Source organism: Camellia sinensis, chromosome 8, assembly GCF_055761805.1.
Source record: "Camellia sinensis isolate YWXY chromosome 8, ASM5576180v1, whole genome shotgun sequence".
Classification (NCBI taxonomy): domain Eukaryota; kingdom Viridiplantae; phylum Streptophyta; class Magnoliopsida; order Ericales; family Theaceae; genus Camellia; species Camellia sinensis.
In genome coordinates, this window is record NC_138968.1 from 47601350 (window position 1) to 47617700 (window position 16351).

Here is a 16351-nt window from a genome sequence, read left to right on the forward strand (position 1 = left end):
TTTTTGTTTGGATAAGGAATAAATAAAAGAAAAGAAATGATTGTGATTTCTCTCATTCTTGTTTAGTTAGATTTCATTATGAGAAAAGAAAAGAAATTATTTTATGTTATATTACTAAAATAACCTTTTTATATTTTCAATCATTTTATTTCTTTTATTTTTATAGGGACAAAATTGGTATTATGAAAATAGTAGTTTCTTTTCTCTCCCAATCTCTCCACTTTTGGGAAGATTGAAAATAAGACTCATAAGAGAAATGAGTTTCTCTCTATTTCTCTCAATTTCTTTCCATTTCTCTCCACTTAGGTTATCCAAACAAGTAACAGAAATACATATCTCTCAATTTCTTTCCATTTCTCTCCACTTAGGTTATCCAAACAAGTAACAGAAATACATATCTCTCAATTTCTTTTCTTTCTCTCCAAATCACTCAATCCAAACATAGCGTAACTCTCAACCACCACCTTCGGCACCACTGTCGCTGCCTCCGGCAGTCAATCCTCTCCTCCACGTCTGACCAACACAATTCTTTTTTTTCATCTTCTTCTGGAAATCTCTTGTTTGCTTTCGCGGTGGTGAAGGGAAACGGCACTGGCTCGCAATTGGGATGGGTGAAGCATGAAGGGAGACGAGGGAGAAGAAGGAGACGAGGGCTGCAATGGGCAATAGAATGGTTCACTGTTTAAGGAAAGGGTTAAGAAGAGAAATCGCCGATGAGTTTTGGCGCCAGAGAGGAAGGAACTAACAGAGGAGCTCACCAGAGATGAGAAAAGGGTCACCAGTGCAAATGTATTGATGGTAACCAGAGAAATTGTAGTAAAAGGTGGGTGAGAGTCAAAGTCTTGAGGGATCTTTTGATAATTTTGAAAAGGAATAAAAGTGTAACTAAAAAAATTGAAAATTTGAGGTGTAAAGAGACAAAAGGACGGTGTAAGGAGAATTACACATCAATAAAATTTTAACCGATTGTGTGCTAAGATTTAATAGTTCAAAACAAGAAAAACTATTTTTTAAATTTATTTAATTTTCTCGTGAAATATTTCTTTAGCTTATATAAAAGATTATATTCAATTAATAATGTGTTAAAACTAGTTTAATATTTTTTTATGCATATAGATCCCGAACAAAATTCTTGATTCTGCCCCAAGTTACATGGTATTTTTCTTCTCAAAAGTATAACAATGGTTAAAATTGAGACCAAAGTAGGAAGAGTATGATAGCTTTGGTATCAAACTAAGATATAATCTTTCTTTAAACATCAAAGTGAGAAAATAGTCATACTTCAAAGGTAGTAATTTATCTCTTTTTTATTTTTTTTTTGGTGAAATATAGTTTCTTCATTTTAGCAACAGTGAAGAACAATGGAAATAATCATATTAAATATGTCTTGGTCAGAAGCTGGTGTAGTGACTACATCTACTTTCAAACCTATCATCCTCTCCAGACCAAGAAAAATGGAAGAAAATGAAAAACACAAAGAGAAAAGAAAATTCACTTTTTGCTAATTGAACTGTACACATTAGAGGCTATGGCAATCAAGCTCGTTCCCACGGCCAGCACGATCACCACCACCGCTGTGATCTTATCCCTCCTCGTAGATATACCATGAACATCTCTGTCCCCAAAAAAAAAAAAAATAATTAATTAATTTTAAGGCTTACGAACATAGAACCAATTATATTACATAATCAACTTCCGAACAAGCATAACATAGTTTGCAGTTGTAGATGCAAATAGACCTGTCAACAAATTAGAATCCAAGATTGGATTTGTGCAAATTTGAATCCCATCTGGATATGAAATTTGCAAAATCCGACCTGATCTGGATCCAGTTGATTGGTTGGAAGGGTAACCTGAATCTGACATGTTCTAAACATCCGAACTGAAAATCCAACCCCATCAGATTATTTATTTATTTATTTATAAAGTCTCAAATTTTTAATCTGCATAAGCACTAACATTACTCTGCCTTATCTATTTGATTTAACAATGCAAATCATTTTTATTTATTTATAGAAAACATGAATAAATTTGGATTAGAAATTTAATCCTGGCTCATAAGTAACACTAGCTTATGCTTAACACATACAAGTCGAACAAAAGGAAAAGAGGCTCCTAGTTAAATGTCTCGCCCAGGAGGTGGCAAGTGCTGAGAAAGTTCCAATGCACGAGATCTTGCAACACTTGCCAATGAGGCCCTATTGACTAATATTACACAAGAAATCAATTATAGACACTAATACACTTAGATCCGGCTCCAAGTTGTTAAAAATATTGGTATTGAGTTTCTCGACCTTTTGATTTAGGATTAGTCAGTTCTATTTCTGGATGGAGAACAGGTGTGGGATATTATTATTTTACATTTGATCACATATCAGATTCGGGCATATTGGGTTAATCAAATTTCACCTCCTCAAATTCAGACAAAATCTAATCATACCTGTTCGGTGGATGAACATGTAGTTGGTTCTGTGTCTATATCATTTTTGTACCGTAAATGAAACATAGATAAATGTTTTGAGAGAGTACCTTAGAATTATTGCACTTGGGAAGATGAACATGAGGAACATGACAGTGGTAGTCCCCATGAACTGAAAGAAATACCATATGTTCGGAATTGCTATTGCCACCAAGTATATGACTGTGAGCAGAACACAAGTGAGAGATACAAATCTGGGGGTGTCTCTGGCCAACACAGGCTTCCTTGGGAAGAAAAGTTCATCTACATTGGCCCTCAGAGAGAAATTGATCACTGGGAAAACCATCATGAGGTGGATGGCATAGCTGACCCGAACAACATCGTTGAGCAGCGAACCAATGGCTGTTTGAGAATTTTGATCGAAATTGACGAGCATATCGGACATGATTGAGCCCCCGAATAGAAGGTATCCGAAGAAACCTACTGCGAAGTAGATGATAACGCAGAGTAGTAGAGAAATTCTGACCGCTGAGCTCATATCAGAAGGTCTACTGAGCTCTGCTCTCACTGGATGAACTGCAATGCAACTTATAATTATGAGTCATTTATTTATCAAACCCGGGTTTCTTGAAAACATATTTATCAAATGCGCGTTGTTTTGAACATATGTTTTACACCTGGGTTGTTTTCAAATTTGTGTTCTCAAAACACTACTTCAATAATTGAAGTCATATTTTCAAAATGGGAGCCTCTACAATACAACTATAGACTTTGGTTGATTTCATATTTTAGACCTGGGTTGTTTTCAACTTCAACTTATGTTTTAGACCTGGGTTGTTTTTAGAATTGTGTTTTCAAAACACTTCTGGAATATTTTGAAAATACAACTTTAGGCTTTAGGAAAGGCTCCAACTTTCTCTCTAGTTGGAAAGAAATTTGATTTGGTCCAGTTGGACTACTACCCTATTATAGATCTCACTTCGATGATTTGAGTCATTCATCTTGTAATGTAGATCATTCATAAAAAAAAATTTAAAAAAATCAAATTGATTTGATAATCATAATAACAAAAATTGTTCAGATTAGTCTTAAGGAAAATAGACGATTATTTTCAAAACAATACTTGTCATCCATTGTTTTAAAAACAAATTTGATGAAATCGTATAGCTATAATTATTGGATCAATTTTTTTTCTTTTTCTCTTTTTATTTTAATACAACTATAAATTTACAAAATGAACAATTCGGATCATTAAAGTGGGATTGTGATAAGACCCACAAGCCCAACTGAACCTAACAAGACTTCTCTCCTCCTGCAGAAAAGCATATTTCTTATGAAATAATCTGTGTTTGGGAAACAAGTAGAAAAACAACCTAGATTGAGAAATAATAAAATAGTCATTTATAAGAACAATAATACTATGCACTCAAAAAAAAGTATCATAAAAGTAATTAAAAAACGCAATGTGTGACTAGATTTGAGATACTAAATATCAAGTTCAAATATATACCACATATTTCATTTTCTCCAATACTTTTTAAAGGTACATAACTTTTACTTTTCACGGGCATAGTTTTCTTATGCAATTCTACGACAGCGATAGGGAAAAGATAAATCTAGAAATCGATGTGGGTTTTCATTTTTCTGGCCTAAATAGAAACATCCAAACACAACAAAACTCAAGAAAAAGCACAAAGACTGAGAGACTTACCATTTACATGGCATCCAAAGCCAGTGGCAAATACTGGAATGGTAGTGAAAAGATCAAAGACAGACACTCCATTGGCAAAGTCTGGTACTAGTCTTGGCCTTTGAGTTTTCCCTTCCCACATTGCATGAAGTGCCATTGCTGAGCATATGGCCACAAACAACACTGCTAGTAGAATGGACACTGCTGAAGCATGCTTTAGGGATTCTGTCACAGGAAAAGCATTAAGAGTGAACTAAAATGAATCGAAAATAACTTCAACACATTATCAAGAAATTATCTGCGAAACCACACACAGGCGTGTTTGATAATGTGTTAGAGAAAGAATAAATATACAAAACTATAAACTACTAAAAAAAATATACATATCAGCATGTACATTCTTGTATTTTAATTAAGTGTATGCAGACTTTTTTAATGTTTATATATATCACTGTTATTATTTCTAATTTTATTTTAAAATAAAAACTAGAAGCCTATTTTCGTTGTCAAAATTATCACAACAATTTTCAAAAAAATTTAAAAAATGTTGGTGCATAATACAATGAACATTTCTCGTTGTAATTACACCCTCAAAAAAAATAGTTTTTTTGGTAGAGGGTGTGCTGTCAGTCCTTAGAGAGCTCACTAGGTATCCACATCGATGGTTTGAACTACTTATCTAATAAGGTTTTTTGAGCTATGTAAAAATATCATATTAATCGAACAACTATAACCACTTGATCAAATCACATTGTCTTCTAAAAAAAATAGATAGTCCTATTATCAAAATCACATTTGTCGTTTCGATTTTTCAAGACATGATTTGATCATGTGAGTAATGGTTGTCCAATCAATTTAATTTTTTACATAAATAATTATAGATAATTTTACAAAATAAACGATTTAAATTATCAATATATAAATCTATAATGAGCCACAAAATGCTTACCGCAGCCAACCCACCACCTGGAATTATTAAAGATAGGAGAGAATCTCCCTCCTTCGTAAAACTAACAATGTTTATAATTAAACTCAAGGAATTGACCAGTCTTGAGTTTGACTCACCTCAGGGAGTTTTGTCTAATCACTAATTTCAAAATTCTAGGATTAGTTGAGATACGCACAAATTGACAAGGTTTGTAATTAATAGGTCTATGTATACTAACCTATGTTACGTAATAACAGGAATGGAAACATAACGAAGAGCACGACGACAAGGAGCGCACATGCGCGCGAATTCCACCACTGGATGCCAAACCACTCTTGCAGAATCCCCAAATGCAATGTTCCTTCAGATTGATTCCCACACAGCACATCCCCTAATCATAATAATAATAATTAATAACAATGTTCAAAATTCACATAGTTGACAGTACTCACTATCATATCTCAATAATTAATAAATTAATTAGATTATATCTATTCATAACCCATTTCTTGCGAGGCAAAATCTGTCTTCATTCAATTATATACATTATCACCTACCTGATTGGGTCACGGCATGGCGAGCCAGGGCATGTTTCCCATTGATGAAATATTGTATGCAACAATAATGTTTTTTGTACACATAATAAAACTTAAAAGGCATCATCCAAATTCATTTTACACAACATTTAAAATAAATTTGAGCCTGCCATTGATTTTTTCTATGCACATATAACATCATTGGTAAGTTCACCTACTAAATCTTGAGGACGGTGCTAAACCTCTACCCACAAACTTTGGTATATTATGTTGATTTTTGTTAGAAAATTTCATTCCAAGGTAGGCGGCTAATACTAATCTAATAAGTGAAGTAGTTGTCACATCTGACCAATAGGCTTGAACACCAAACCGCTCGTGCCCACCATTTCGTCTTGCCTAAAAGGCCTTGGCTTTAGTCCCATACCCTTTCCCCTTACTTTATAGGGGTAGGGAATCCACAGGAAGAAGCTGGAAATCACCCGAGGAATGCCTCTATTACAACCTTAGGTTGTGTGGCTACCAAAAATATTTTTGTAAAAATCAATTTAATGCAAATATATAATAAAATAAAACAGAACTCTTTACAGAAATTCTGCAAAAGTTATAACGGATTGTGACCGAGACCAGTGTTTAAACACTGTGTCTTTAAGATAGAAATTCGCTCTTGCCTTTTGGTGCTTGCGATTAATGGACATCTTGGCTCTAAGATACAACGATCACCATACACAGAAATTTTACAACTTTTTGTGTGTACAATACAACAAACCAATTTGTGTTATGCAATCTCTTTTTTATACTTGGCTTGACACATAATGTATGAATACAAAACTCTCTATCTCTTAAAATGAATGTCATGAAATGAGATGATATTTATAGAAGTGTTCATAACCATTCTAAAGAATCATGATTCTTGAGTCACTTCTTTGTAGAGACAGCATGAAGGGTTCCACCATTTCATTCGAATGCAGTCAATTTACCATTTACTTCTAAATTTTTTTCCCCCAACAATTTCCTCTATCTCTCACATACATGGCTCTCGACTTTACGAGTATTGTGAGAAAATATAAAGATACCACCTCTTTCCAAAGACAGTCTAGATTTTGGCCTAGCCAAACAACTCTAGTTATGTATCACATCAGTGTTATTAAAGGCGCGCCTAGGCGTGTGCCTAGGCTCAAGTCTCATCCAAGCCCAAAGTTTGTGCCTTGTAATGTTCCAGGCTAGGTGACTTCAATAAGGCGCACCTAGGCGTGCGCCTAGGCCCAAGTCCCATTCAAGCCCAAGATTTGCGCTTTGTAGTGTTCTAGGCCAGGCGACTTCAATAAGGCACATGACTGGTCCAAGGCACAGTAAGACCCAAGTCTTGAGGGTTTTTTTATTGTTGTTTTAATTGGTTGTGTTTAAAATTTGACCATTGATTTAAGATGATGTACCTACAAAAGATCCCTACTCTTCTTACACATGCCAATACATTGGTCATTCAACCATAAATCAATGATAAAAGAAAAATTAACCCTAATTCCTAATCTCAGAAGAATACTTTACTATACTGCATGTCTTCATTATCCAGTCCAGCAAATCCAAAAATTCTTCTTCACGTTGTCTTTTTTTTTTTTTTTTTTTCCTTCTCTTCTTATGTTTATGTCTCATTCTCTTCTCTTCTTCTTGCCTACATTATTGTCTTCTCTACTTTTCTCCTCTACGTTGCTATCTTCTTCTTCATATGGCTGTGATGATGTTGTCTTCTTCTTCTTCCATCTTCTTATGCTTATTCTCTTGTCTTCTTTTCTTTCTTATCATTCTTTAGACTGATCTATTTCGCCCCGCCCCCCTCCCTTTCTTATTCTTCTCCTCCCCTCTCATTTTATTCATGTTTTATGTTCAATTTTGAAATATTGTTCATTTGTCTATTTTGAAATAATAGTATTTGTGGATATATATATTTTTAAATGTTTAAAATTTCATTTTGCTTATGTTGAACCTTAAATTATTTATTTCTATTAAATTATATATTTTTTTATGTATAAGGTGCGCCTTGCCTTGCGCCTTGAGCCTAGGAAACCTTGGCACCTTGGTGTGCCTGTCACCTTTAATAACACTATATCACATCATACATCACCAAGACCGACCTATAGTCTCATAGAAAAGTTATGAAATTAGAAAAATTGTCTAGAAATTTATTCAAATCTCGGTTTGAATTTAATTCTATATAATAAGACCCATATTTAAAATGTATCCCAATTATTCAATATCTTTTTATGAATAATTTTCTGGTTCAATTCATTGGGTAGCTTGATGGTCTCAAATTCAAAGTGGTTTGCTTGTGTGACCTTTTAAGGTAGCTAATTTGTAGTGCGGTGCATTTAACGTTTAGTAAACTCAAAACACAAATATTTACACAATGCCCTTAAAAAAATTTGATTTTATTTATTCGGTAATGCTATGGTACACACCACTCAAAAGGTGTACACCATATGCATCCTTATTATGTATTTTTGTGATATATGTTACGTATTTTTGTAATAAATGTTACTTTTTTTTGTGTATGTGTAGAATTATAATAATTTGTGGTTCAGAGATAAAATTACACATTTTTGTAGTAATGTTACGCATTTTATGGTTAGAAAATGTTTGGATTAAAAAAACCATTACCACAAAAATGCGCAACATTATCACAAAATGTGTAATATCATTTTCGAACCACAAATTATCACAACTCTATCAAAAAATTATGTAATTTTTATCACAAAAATACATAATATACACCAACCACAACATATAATAGGTGTATATGGTACACACTTTTAGAGTTTACAGGTGTGTACCATAGAGTTTCCTTAATTTATTTATAGGTCATAGATTAAGAGTTTCCTTAATTTTTTGAAGTATGTGTAAAAGTATTTGGTGTAATTTTTGTAGAACATGAATAAAAAAATTACTTAACTAGACATCGATATGATTATTAAGAAATTATGAATCTTATATTTTTAATTTCTATTATTATATTATTAACTTTCAAATCATATAGATGGAAAAGCTTAGTGAGAACATAATAGAAATAAAGTGACACAGAATTTTCTATCACTTATTTGGATGTTGAGAGCTAGTGATAAATGACGAGAAAAATAACTTTATTAAAATGTATGTTTTATTTCTCATCAAAATTGATGAAATTTAGTGAAAATTTAAAGGGCAAATTACACTAATAGTCCCTATAGTTTAGGGCTTATGTCACTTTAGTCCCTGACTTTTCAATTGTGACACATTTTATCCTAAATTTTGAATCTTGTTCCAAATAAGGACAATTAACATACCATTGCTTAATTTTAAGGGCAAAATCGTTAATTTGATAAAATATAAACTAATTTGACAAAAATAAATGTCAAAAAAATATTTTAAAATTATTTCTACCTACCAAAAATAAAATTATGTAAAATTGATAAAAATTAATAAAAATTACATGATTAATTTTTAAAAATTAATTTTACATGATTATCATTCAAATACATAATAAAAATTAATTTGGTAAAAATAAATAAATAAATGTCTAAAGATTTATCAATTTTATATAATTTTATCTTTAGTAGGTAGAAATAATTTTTAAAAATTCAAATATAATTTTTTAACATTTATTTTTGTCAAATTAATTTATATTTTATCAAATTGACAATTTTGCCCTTGAAAAATCCAATAATATATTCAATTGTCTTTATTTGGAACAAGATTCAAAATTCAGGGTCAAATGTGTCACAATTAAAAAGTCAGGGACCAAAATGACACAAGCCCCAAACTATAGGGACTGTTAGTGTAATTCACCCAAATTTAAATTTACTTTCTAAATTTTTTTCCTTCAAAAATACCTAAATTAACCATTTAAATACGTAACATTAAAAATAAAATAAGACTTAGATAATTTTTATTATTATTTATTATTAATCTGAACACAATAAATAAGAAATCATAATTATTTATATTCTTATCCGATAATAATTTTAGAGAAATTTTATAGTACCCACCCCAAAAGTGTGTATAATATGCAACTTAGTTACGGACTTTTTGGTCTTTGGTTATTATGACCTATTGTTGTGTTAGTTATAAATTGATTATGACATTATTTTGATTATAACTTATGTAATGTCTGATTATGACTCATTTTTTTAGACATAACTCTCGTAAAATTAAGTTATGACATTTGTGTTAATTAAATTATTAAGCCGTGGTTTGGCATTATTTTTTGGACTAAATAATCACAAAAAGACAAAATTGACTACAAAAGCCAATAAGACAAAATATTATTTTTACCCATAATCATTACATTTTTTCTCTCACAAAAGTCAAAAAAACCCTAACACAAAACCCAAACGAGGCTAAAAAAGTCTTAACACAAAAAAATTGACTACATTAGCCAAAGCCAAACGAACCCTAAACTTACAAATATTATAACTTACATATGATATATATTCCTTTTTAAGGTGGATAGGTACATAGCATTACCCTAAATTTTATTCTTATCATTTCTTTACTGTATCACCTAGAGTTCAGTTCTCTTCTAACAATAACAACCTAGTTCAACAAACAGAATCTTTTTCTATGTTTGTTTTAACATTTTGGTTTAAGATTATTAATCTAACGGATAATTAATCTAACAAATTTGTAGGATTATTAGTAATGAGGTAAGGCTGAGATTATTAATCCTATGGATAATTTATACTATTAATCCAATTGGATAGTGAATACCACACTAATTTGATAGGATTATTAATATCTCACTATTAGTCTTGTGAATCAAACATGACTTTTATTCCTAAAAGTAAAACAAAAAAATGACAATCAAAGCTTCTGAAATGATGCTTCTTATCTCAATTCAGACATCTTGTCAGATGGTGTACCATTGCATCTGGACTAATCTAATAAAAATACTGAAGGACTCAAAACATTATTAACAATTTAGACCCAAACTCATAAAGGGTTAATATTTATGTAAAATATAAAACTAACCGGTGTGTAATTTAAATATGTAAGAATAAAAAATAATAATAATAAAATTAATATTATAATATGTTCTTAACTTGAGTGGTATGAATTCTCTTGTTTTGAAGCCATGATCATGGTTTTAATTTTTTTTAAATTAAAAACACTAGCATATGACATGAGGAGAGCAAAAGTTTTAATACACCGAGACCTCACTAAATCACGTGTCGCTAGCATCACTCCTAATCTAAACCCAGCAGAGTGTATCCTGATCGTCTGTATTAAAACACAATACTGAACATCAAGGAAAATAAAGTAAATTTGTTGGGATTGGGATTTTAAAAAAATAAAATAAATTTTATAATTTTAATATAATTATCCTAATTTTGGTATAATTACACTACCACACATAATCTTAACTTCACTTACATATTTCACTGAAAGATAGATCACTCTTTCTTTATCTTTATAGTTTTACATTATTTGTAGTAGTTCAGATATTTTTAACTTTATTTTAAAAATAAAAAAATAAAATAAAATAAAACTAATATAATTATATTAAAATTGTGAAAGTTATTTTCAAACCCCACAAATTAACCAATCTTGAAACCAAAACACAAAACAGAACAAAAAGGAAACAGAAACTAGAAATCACAATTGAGAGAAAGTAGAATTCAAAAATTGAAAGTCTCAGTTAGAACACAAAGTTATATGAAAGCTTACCGATTATAATCAAATAAATGATGAGTGCACCGAGATTCGTAACCATGACGCAAACTTGCAGAGCAATGGATCCGAATTTGCCGAATGACTCCGCCATGAGACCGCCGTAACTGATCGACTCGCTGGAATTCGTGTACCGCAGAAGAAACTCCACCGTGATCTCCACCAAGAAAGCGACGATTAGGATGAGAACGAAGCCCGGAATTACGCCCAATACCTTGAAAGTCGCCGGAATTGACATGATTCCGGCGCCTATCATGCTCGTGGAAACGTTGAATACGGCCCCGGAAATTGACGCGCCACCGCTTGAAGATGGATCTTCCGGCGGTGGCTGGAGCTTGGGGAGGAGCGGAGCGGTTGCTCCGCCATCTGAGTTTCCGGGCTTCATCTCCGTCCTCTTCTTCTATTGGAGACCTTTTTGCGGTAGCTATTAGTACTCTCTTTCCATATATTTATACTAGCGGATGGCGATGCGTGTGTTATTTAAATAAATGAAAATAAAATAAAAAATTTATTATATATTGTGTGTTAGTCAAGTGGTAAGAGTGTTATTTATTTGATATAAGTCTAAGGTTCAAATCTCCTCTACTTATTTATCTAATTTTTTTTAATTTTAAATTTAAAAAGTGCACACGTGGCAGCATAAGAAACAAAGCTCCAAGACATCATAAGAGGTGTTCACTTTATAATAGTATAGATAGAAGACTAGTGTATGCCCGTGCCTGAAGGCACAGTGTAAATAATGTTGGAATTAAAATGCAGTTATCATTTCTACGTATAATGTCAATTAATTAATTAATTTAATGCATCATCAACATTTAAGTGACCCTGGGGAATATAAATATATTAGAAACATTGTATGCTGCCACCACACATAAGCCAATCTTGTTTGAATAATTTTAGATATCATTAAAATTTAGAAAAAATTACCAAAAATAAAAAATTAAACTTAGAATTTAATACTTATAAAAAATAAACTATTGAGTTTTTAATTTTAGAAATTTAAATATTAAATTTCTGATTTATTTTTAATCTAAACTATTTGCATGTTTTCAATCTGAACAATCTGAGATCTTTTACGTATTTTACTAAATAATAAATAAATACCATTAACAATCCAAGCAATTTGTCGGTAGAAAAAAGTAGCCATCAGTCTTTTGCAGGGTCTGTCTTTCACATATTTTTTTGCGTTTCTATTGAAAAAAAAAATAATATATCAACACATTTTGCATTCCTATTGAAAAAAAATAATAATATATCAACACAATTTGAATAGCACATAAAATAAATAAAAATATGATAGTAGCCAAGCATTTGAATGCGTAGCACAATTAAGAAAACCGATTACTATCTCTTTTCTTACTCTGTTTTTTTTCAATTTCTTCACCATGCCTTTAACAAATGAAGAAATAGTCCATGAATTATGAATGAAAATTTAAATTGGGTTATAGAAATAAAAATAAAATAAAATAAAACAAAAATAATGACCCGTGAGAGACATACGGGTTGAAGAAAAAAATAAATAAAAAAGAAAATGTTGAGACCCAAACCAATGTGGAGGTTTTAAGGATCAAAACTTTGTTTGCATCAGCTCCTGTAACTAGGCCAAATCAGGTTGATAATCTGTTGTGGGCAGCCTATCAAAGTGTTCATCTAACCAGGTTGCATCAGCTCCTGTAACTAGGCCAAATCAGGTGGAAAATGTGGAGCTTTGTTCATCAAATTAGTGTTGGTTTTATTTGTATAGATTTATTATTAAGAAACTTAATATCACATATTCATTCTTCACAGTTAGAATTTTGAAATCAAAGCTCCTTTGCACTAGTTATAGTGTACTAGTTATATTGTACTAAATCAAAATTCATTCTACTTTCTCTTGGTTTCTTCAATTACTCTTAAATCTGAAATGACATTCAATTGGACTTGGTTACCTTATGGAAATTATGTCACGGTCCTTTGTGTAATGTATCAAAACACCAGGTTGGCTGCTGCAATGTCGCGTTGATTATGCCTCAAAACCTATTCGAAGCACATCACGAAAAAAATATTTGCATACCAACTTTAGAAAACAACTCTATGCCAATATGATCCATATTTTTTGTATAAGTTGCAATAGCTTGTTAAGAACATTCTGTTTACCGAATAGTAGGATGACCATCTGAACATTTAGATAGGAACATCAACAATGGCCACTGTGACTCTCTTGTCATTATAAAATGGGTTTATTTATTATTGCATAGGTCATATTCTCAATTTAGATTACCACAAAAAAATTACAACATCAGAAACAAACAATAAATTTCATCAATCTCCGAAACACTTTGTCTGTTACTTTTAAAACTCTCTCACATATTTTCAAAATATTTTCACTTTCATTTTGATATTAAACAATATCTCAAGAACTAGAGACAAGCTGATTTTTCACTCTAATTTTGACACTAAACAATATCACAGGAGCACTCAAGAACTAGAGATGGCCCAAGCCTATTGAGGGCCTAGACAAATGAAATGTAGTTAGAATATGGTTTGGTGCCTTACATTGGCCATTGCCATTCTAATATTGTCCCATTCTACAGGAAGATAGTGCAACTTCTTGTGCAACTTAGATTGTCAAGTTAGGTGCTTTCAAAATCAACGGTATGGTTGAAAGGGTACAGCTATCCCAGGAGATCAGAGAGATTATTTTTCATCTGTTTTCAACGAATTATGCGTGAAAGGACGACCATGTTCTTTAATCATCATATTGAGTAGATTATCCTCTATTGTTTCTATGGAGTTCCAAAGGTTTGCAGTAGAAAGATGTGACAATATTTAGGCTATTGATTAATCACACTTTGTAATCCTAATTTCTTATGTGGTGGCCACAGATTTCTCAACTGAGGCTGACTTTTAAAGAAATTATTTTCAACTATAGAAATCAACGACAGTGTAAACCTCAAGTTTTTCGTACAATTTGGTATGTTAATCAGACTTTGTAATCGTAATTTCTTATGTGGTGGCCACAGATTTCTCAACTGAGGCTGACTTTTAAAGAAATTATTTTCACCTGTAGAAATCAACCTCATGTGTTTGCAAGAGAAGAGGGGTAAAAACTTATGAATATATAAGTGATATTGATCAGATACTTAAGTGTGACAAATAACACCAACACAATGGAAATATCATCGTACAGTCAATATGGCATGAGTTCCACATAGTATACGTATACAAAATTCCCAAACGTTAATGCTAACACAATGCAAACATTTGAAACCATGGTACTACCGCAAATGCAAAGCACCATCGATGATTCTGAAGAGATACAAAAAATTCAAAGCTACTTTACCAGGTTAAATAAAACATCTTGGATACATAACAATTTGTAAACAATTGGGGAATTGGAATTTGTCTTATAAGTTAAGCATGATATAAGAAGTACCTTCAAGTTAATCCATGCATATGGTAATCCAGTGGGGGTATCAAAAGCAGGTAGAAAGCGCCGCCGTAAATCTTCAGGCAGGATAAGAAGTTGATTCTTATAATTTCTTTGGACCAAGCTGTTTGTAGAATCAGTTGCAAGAATATGAGCAGAAACAAGTCCTCCAAGAACTCTTATGTTGCACTACACAATAGTGAGAACACCATTAAAGACAATCTGATACTTCAAATGCAACTTGATTTAGCACTCCCTGCTAAAGAATAAAACAAAAGAAAAAGAAAAAGCGACATTGCTCAAGCTTTATTTCATTAGCAAACTGAGGCCACATTAAATGAAACTTTGACTCAAACAACTTCACTAAATCCTAAATGAAAAAAATTAAAATACCTCAAAAAGATGTATCCTCGCATCAACATCAAAAGTTAGATTTTCAGAAAGCCAAAGAACAGCCCGTTTCAAATTCTGTGTTGTTCCCCAATGATAACAAGGCTGAGAAACAGAAACAGTATTAACATATACTCTGTTACAAATACTTCAGTGGCACAATTGGTAATAATATTGAAATAAAATGAAATAAAAAGATATTTGGTGACAGCATAAGAAGTGCATATAAGATAAAAATACAACTACATTGATTTTTAAGAACTTGTCTCTAAGAAAGAGTATATCATACCTGGATAGGGATTCTACAAGTGTGAGGGCAGATCCATGATGCTGTTGTGGCAAATGTTCGAGCTAAAATTTGAAACAGTAGGTATTTTAAATTATCCATTTAAAGCTGAGCATTGCAACAAATTTCAAAAATAAATAATTACGTTCAAATTTCCTAGCTCGACAAGGGAGTCGGTGAATGTTTTGGCTAGAGGCTTTAGTTCATCATGCTACAGAACCAATAGACCACAACTTCATAATATTCATCAAATATAAATAATATCTCATATAGTGGGAACTAGAACTGACCGGAAAAGCATAAGTCATATAGTTGTCATAAGCATGGTAAAACCTGAAAGGGAGAAAAAGCAGAGGCACATTTGGAATATAGAAATCGCAGAAACAGAGGCACATTTAAACGATACAAACAGAATCCAAAATCAACAATCCAAAATCCAAATGGACAATCACAATTTCAACCACACCCATTCACGAAATCAGGAAAAGCCCTAAAAATATGTGTACGAAATAAATGGGAAATGAAAGGACAAACCATAAAATTTGTGTATGAAATAAAGGGAAATGAAATGTCCTCCAGATAGAACCAGATAGTCCTCCACAAATTTGTGTATGAAATAAAGGGAAATAAAATGTCAAACCCTAAAATTAATCGTGAGAGAAGGGGATGTGAGAGACATCGACAAACAGATAGAACCAGATCGACAGAGAAGGAAAGAGACGACAGAAACATACCTGCGATGGTGATGATGGCCGGTGGTGCTGATCGCCGATTTGCAGTGGTGGTCGTGGCGAGCGCTGGTGGCCTGCGATGGTGATGATCGCCGGTGGTGAGCGACGGGTTTGGTATGTTGATGTCGGTGTGTGAGACAGAAGAGAACAAAAAAACTGTGTGTAATATATATGTACTGGGCGCGAAATTACTTATTTTCCCTCTAAAATTTTTTTCGAACATTTGGCGACTAAACGATTATTTGTCGCCAAAAACCTTAACAGC

The 16351-nt window shown here is 32.2% G+C and overlaps 1 protein-coding gene across 1 annotated transcript; it reads right to left on the bottom strand.

The window, feature by feature from the left end:
- Nucleotides 1-1278: 1278 nt before the first annotated feature.
- LOC114320099 (amino acid transporter AVT6C) lies at nucleotides 1279-11739 on the bottom strand. Its single transcript, XM_028267201.2, has 5 exons — nucleotides 11268-11739; nucleotides 5276-5428; nucleotides 4131-4334; nucleotides 2530-2995; nucleotides 1279-1615 (listed from the first exon to the last, which is right to left on the bottom strand). Exons 1-5 carry the CDS (start codon nucleotides 11653-11655, stop codon nucleotides 1492-1494), a joined length of 1335 nt encoding a protein of 444 aa, XP_028123002.2. The 5' UTR covers nucleotides 11656-11739; the 3' UTR covers nucleotides 1279-1491.
- Between the last annotated feature and the right edge of the window lie 4612 nt (nucleotides 11740-16351).

Coding starts and splice junctions, on each gene's coding strand:
- LOC114320099 (XM_028267201.2), bottom strand. CDS start 11,655: ATGAAGCCCGGAAACTCAGATGGCGGAGCAACCGCTCCGCTCCTCCCC. Junction 5,429..11,267: donor CATTTATTTGATTATAATCG/GTAAGCTTTCAT, acceptor TATTATGATTAG/GGGATGTGCTGTGTGGGAAT. Junction 2,996..4,130: donor CTTTGGATGCCATGTAAATG/GTAAGTCTCTCA, acceptor GTTGCATTGCAG/TTCATCCAGTGAGAGCAGAG.